This window comes from Hylobates moloch, unplaced genomic scaffold, assembly GCF_009828535.3.
Source record: "Hylobates moloch isolate HMO894 unplaced genomic scaffold, HMol_V3 SCAFFOLD_13, whole genome shotgun sequence".
Taxonomy (NCBI): domain Eukaryota; kingdom Metazoa; phylum Chordata; class Mammalia; order Primates; family Hylobatidae; genus Hylobates; species Hylobates moloch.
Genome location: NW_026652288.1, coordinates 38,213,407 through 38,219,406, shown reverse-complemented (window position 1 = coordinate 38,219,406; position 6,000 = coordinate 38,213,407). Strand labels below are relative to the sequence as shown.

The 6,000-nt window shown below is 50.8% G+C and overlaps 1 protein-coding gene across 1 annotated transcript in view; it reads right to left on the bottom strand.

Moving 5' to 3' along the window:
• Positions 1–6,000, bottom strand: part of SIRT2 (sirtuin 2) — a 35,539-nt gene that overhangs the window by 21,523 nt on the left and 8,016 nt on the right. The window contains 4 exon segments of the mRNA XM_032173011.2: positions 3,495–3,563; positions 4,098–4,154; positions 4,265–4,371; positions 4,514–4,555. Coding sequence (XP_032028902.1) covers positions 3,495–3,563; positions 4,098–4,154; positions 4,265–4,371; positions 4,514–4,555 — 275 coding nt within the window.

Below are 6,000 nucleotides of genomic sequence, written 5' to 3'. Positions count from 1 at the left end.
CGTCTCTGCCTGGCCACCCCGTCTGGGAAGAAGTGAGGAGCGCCTCTGCCCGGCCGCTCCGTCTCGGAGGTCTACCACGGAGGCCAGAAGCAATGTGGGGGCTGGACGTGGTGGCTCACGCCTGTGGTCCCGGCACTCTGGGGGGCGAGGCGGGTTGATCACTTTGGGCTAGGAGTTCGAGACCAGTCTGGCCAACATGGCGAAACATGAAAAATACAACAGACAAACTAACCAACCAACTCAGTGACAACAAAACAGGTCTACCCTGGAGTCATACTCTAATTTTTTCTATTTTCCTCCCTTTCTGATCCTTTATCCCAGTTTCTTTTTCTTCCTCTTCCTTCTCCCTCTTCTTTGTCAAATAGATGATTGAGTTATTATCACTGATCGATATAAAGTCCCTCTCTCATTTATTTTAACTCCCACCCCCCATTTCTATTCCCCGACTTCCCATGTGCAACCTTCCTAATATGTTTGATACGCATCTTTTTGTTTGTATGTATTATTAGAAAATGTTTATTGTTTTTGTGTGCAAAAAAATTAATAAAAAAAAAAAAAAAAAAGAAAGTGCTGCATTCTCACAATTCAAAAAGGAGCAAAGATAGTGTGTTCCCCAAAAATTGGTCAGTGACAAAAGTGGCTGAGGTTGAAGAACAGGGTGACATGTTTGAATAAAATGGTTTCATGAGGCTGGGCGCGGTGGCTCATGCCTGTAATCCCAGCACTTTGGGAGGCTGAAGCGGGCGGATCACGAGGTCAAGAGATTGAGACCATCCTGGCCAACATGGTGAAAGCCCGTCTCTACTAAAAATACAAAAAATTAGCCGGGCATGGTGGCAGGTGCCTGTAATCCCAGCTACGTGGGAGGCTGAGGCAGGAGAATTGCTAGAACCCGGGAAGTGGAGGTTACAGTGAGCTGAGATTGTGCCATTGCACTCCAGCCTGGGCAACAAGAGCAAAACTTTGTCTCAAAAAAAAAAAAAAAAAAATGGTTTCATGAAATACGAGAGTGGAACATTTTTTTCCACCTTTATATAATATATTGGTTTTTGTTTTGTTTTGTTTTGTTTGAGCGTAGTCTTGCTCTGTCACCCAGGATGAAGTACTGGAGTATAGTGGTGCGATCTTGGCTCACTGCAGCCTCTGCCTCCCAGATTCAAGCGAACTTTGTGCCTCAGCCTCCTGAGTAGCTGGGATTACAGGCACCCACCACCACACCCGACTAATTTTTGTATTTTTAGTAGAGACAGGGTTTTGCCATGTTGTCCAGGCTGGTCTTGATCTCCTGACGTTGACTTCGGCCTCCCAAAGTGCTGGGATTACAGACGTGAGCCACCGCGCCTGGCCTTTATATAATAGTTTGTATGTGATATGTCATTTTTTTTCTTTTTTTGAGATGGAGTCTCTGTCACCCAGGCTGGAGTGCAGTGGCGCAATCTCAGCTCACTGCAACCTCCACCTCCCAGGTTCAAACAACTCTCATGCCTCAGCCTCCTGAGTAACTAGGACTACAGGCATGTGCCACCACGCCTGGCTAATTTTTGTATTTTTAGTAGAGATGGGGTTTACATCAGCACCCCCCTCCCCGAACACATACACTGTTTCTGACTCCCCTTCCGGCTTAACTGTGTTCCAGGGACCATGACCATCTTACATGCTCGGTATGTGGTGTCTCCATCTTGTCCATCATCTCCCTCCCTGCAGTAGGGAATCAACTCAGTGAACATTTACTTTGACAGAAGCTGACAAACAAGGGCCAGCAGGGTCTTGGGGTGAGTGTCATGACATCAACCACAGAAAGCACTTGGCTTCAAGCGAGCTGTTATCATATCTGAGCCACGTCCCGGAATAATGGTGACTCTCTGGGCAGAAGGTTTATTCTGAGCCCGGAGTCTCCCTGTGTTGCCCAGGCTGGTCTTGAACTCATGGGCTGAAGCGATCTCCCACTTTGGCCTCCCAAAGTGCGGGGATCACAGGGCTCTTCCTCTTGGAAGAAGGAGGCCTCCGCTGCCCTCTGCCTCCCACCAGCCCCAGGTGGGAACACCTGGCCCACCTGAGAAATCTGAACCTAAAGCCAGTTGTTCCTCCCCCTGGCGGTAGCTTTCGGGGATGCAGGTGCCAAACTGCCAGGTGCAGGGAGAAAACACTAGAACACTTATTTATTTTCAATGTTAACGCTCTGTTTTTTTTTTTTTTTTTTTTTTTTGAGACGGAGTCTCGCTCTGTCACCCAGGCTGGAGTGCAATGGCACAATCTCGATTCACTACAACCTCCGCCTCCCAGGTTCAAGCGATTCTCCTGCCTCAGCCTCCCAAGTAGCTGGGGTTACAGGCACCACCACACTTGGCTAATTTTTGTATTTTTAGTAGAGACGAGATTTCATGATGTTGGACAGGCTGGTCTCGAACTCCTGACCTCGTGATCTGCCCACCTTGGCGTCCCAAAGTGCTGGGATTACAGGTGTAAGCCACTGCGTCCAGCCACCTGTTTTATAATTCGGGGTTCTGAGGTGTGATCTAGAGCTTGAATGAATACTGTTACAGTGCATCATGTCATTTCTATACATATTCATAAAACAGGTAGAGGCAGCAACATTTTGTTGTTGTTTTGATTTGTTTTTTGTTTCTTTGAAACCAGGTCTCCCAGGCTACAGTACAGTGGCACCATCACGGCTCACTGCAGTCTTGACTTCCTGAACTCAAGCAATCCCCCTACCTCAGCCTCCTGAGTAGCTGGGGCTACAGGCACACACCACCCTGCCCAGCTAATTTTTGTATTTCTTATAGAGACAGGGTCTCCCTATGTTGCCCAGGCTGGTCCCAAACTCCTGGGCTCGAGCGATCTCTCGCTTTGGCCTCCCAAAGTGCTGGGATTACAGGTGTGAGCCACTGTGCCCAGCCCATCAAGATTTTTTTACTGTTAGGGGTGTGAGACTCTCCAAACCAGAAGCCAACAATGTGAGCCATCCTTGCTTGAATGCCCCAGGGAGAGGCCCTTGGCTAAGCATTTGACGTGTACGAGACATGTTTATAATTGGGCAAAGCATAAAAAAGTATAAAAAGATGCCCCTTCCTTAAGGCACAACATCTACTTGTTGGATGCCTGTCATAGTGTATGGATTTTGTCAGATGAAGTCACTTTGGAAACTCTCTCATAACCAATGCGAAATCTGGGGTACCTATAGTGCACACAGAGTCCCTTCAGCTCCTTCCACTTCACACATGGGATGGCCCTGAGAGGAGGTCACTGCCACCGCACTGCAGACCTGAGAGGGCAAACCTGTTCTGGCCCCTGTTTGACAGAAGGGGAAACTGAGGCAGAGAAGACGTGACTCACGGCAGGTCATGCGGTAAGGAGGCAGTAGGCCAAACTCTGGCCCTGCATTGCTGGAGTCCCCACCTGAGCTCTTGGGCACGCAGCTCTGCTCCTCCGCTGAGGACACCATGCCCATTCCACCCGCCCGTCCTCTTCCCAGGATGCTCGCATCTACCTACCTGCGTGTAGCAGCGCAGCAGTAGCCCCTTGTCCTTCAGCAGGCGCATGAAGTAGTGACAGATGGTCGGCTGCAGGGAAGAATGACAGCACTGCTGATGATTGTAGGGAACAGCCACAGGCCACTGCCGTGTGCCAGGAACTGTTCTAGGCACTGCCACTGTTTTACCCCCAGGGAACCATCACAGCAGCCGTGTCGGGGAGAGACCACCGCTATCCCCAGATCACAGATGAGGAAACTGAAGGGCAGGGAGGGGGATTGTGTTGCCAAAGTCACATGGTGGGTAAGCTGCAAAGCTGAGATTCGCACCCAGGCAGCCTGCTGCAGGGTCCCGGGCTCTCAACAGCATCGTTAGTGCAGCTAAGCCTTGCAGCAGCCCTCTTCAGACAGTACCATCAGCTTCACTTCATAGGAGGCAAATCGGAGGCTCAAGGTCGTAAGATGAAGACATGAAGAACCAGGACTTGAACCGAGGCAGTCTGGGCCCAGCACCCATGTACTTAATGGCTACATAATATTTGTCTGCAGGGCCCTGGGGGGAGCTTCCCATGCGTGCCCTCCCCCAACCCTTCCTGTTTCGCCCCCTGCAAAAGAAAGATCTCACCTTGAACTGCCCAGGATAGAGTTCCTTGGCGAGGGCGAAGAAGGGTTCTGGATGTTTCTGTAGGAGAGATAGCCAGAGGGCCAGATGCCCCAGGCAGGATGAGGGTTGGAGCCAGGCGACCCCCATCCCCACCCCTCACAGACGCCCCTTCCTGGGGGAGCACAAACCTTGAAATAGCTGATCTCGAAGATGGCCTCTGGGTAGGGAAGATGGTACTTCTCTAGGTTGTCATAGAGGCCGGTGGATGGAGAGCGAAAGTCGGGGATGCCTGCGGCTAGGAAAGAGGGGGTCAGGGAGCAGTTGGTCTATACCATACTAACCCTCCCAGGACAGGGCTCAGATAGGGCTCCTCCCTGGCCCTTGGGAGGGACTCCCCAATTCTTGGGGGTGGCTGCTGGGGGAGTAGGGTTACTTACATGTGGAGATTCCAGCTCCCACCAAACAGATGACTCTGCGACCTGGAGGAGAGGAACTTATGCACCACATGACACTGTTTGCTCAGTCCCTACAATAGCACCACCCATCACAGCCCCTGACACCATTTACTCCACGCTAGGCCCTGGGGCAAGCATCTCAGATGCATGACGGGCCTTCCAATCATCTAGAGGGGGATGGTGTTAACATCCCCATTTTATAAATAAGAAAACTGGGGCTGAGATAGGGGAAGAAGTCACACAATCGACAGTGGAAGAGCCAGCCAGCGGATAAAGAATCCAATGTTGGGCTGGGTGCAGTGGCTCATGCCTGTAATCCCAGAACTTTGGGAGGCTGAGGCAGACGGGTCATCTGAGGTCAAGAGTTTGAGACCAGCCTGGCCAACATAGAGAAACCTCGTCTCTACTGAAAATACAAAATTAGCCAGGCGTGGTGGCACATGCCTGTAATCCCAGCTACTTGGGAGGCTGAGGCAGGAGAATCACTTGAACCCAGGAGGCGGAGGTTGCAGTGAGCTGAGATCATGCCATTGCACTCTAGCCTGGGTGACAGAGCAAGACTCCATCTCAAAAAAAGGAAAAAAAAAAAAAGAGAGAGAGAATCCACTGTTGGAAATTACACCAACTTGGACTTGAGAAAAGGCCATTTGAGGATACGAACCCTGGGCTGAGCAGAAATAGCTGGTGGCTGATGAGTAGCCACCAGGCTATAGTACCCTGGCATCTGCCCATCAGCTGATAGACAGGCACAAGTGTGACATGCTGTGGATCAGGTGCCTCTGGGATACCTTGTCCAAGGGAGGACAGCAAAGGTGAACAGAGCACAAAGCCTGCCACAGCTTCAACCCTGAGCTTCAGCTCTGAGATGCCATCAGGCCAGGCCTGGTTGAATCCAGTGGTGGCTACATGTGGTCTGGATTCAGGGGACCTGGGGTCAAATCCTGGCTCTGCCACTTGGCAGCTGTTTGACCCTACACTGAGTCATGACCTTTTTGTGCCTCCTTTTCCCCCTCTGTCCAGATCACTTCCGTAATGATCTTACAGGTATAATGTGAAGATCAAATAATAGGACACTTGTAAAGTGCTGAGCCCAGTGCCTGGCAAATAGTGAAGGCTCAATTAAGTGGTTAAAAAGAAATTTTTAGGGCCAGGCCTGGTGGCTCACTCCTGTAATCCCAGCACTTTGGGAGGCCAAGGGGGGCATATCACCTGAGGTCAGGAGTTCAAGACCAGCCTGGCCAACATAGTGAAACCCCATCTCTACTAAAAGTACAAAAATTAGCCAGGCGTGGTGGCAGGCACCTGTAGTCTCAGCTACTCGGGAGGCTGAGGCAGGAGAATCGCTTGAACCCGGGAGGCGGAGGTTGCAGTGAGCCAAGATAGCACCACTGCACTCCAGCCTGGGCAACAGAGTGAGACTCTGTCTCAAAATAATAAGAAGAAGAATAAATTTTTAGAGCAGTGAGGTG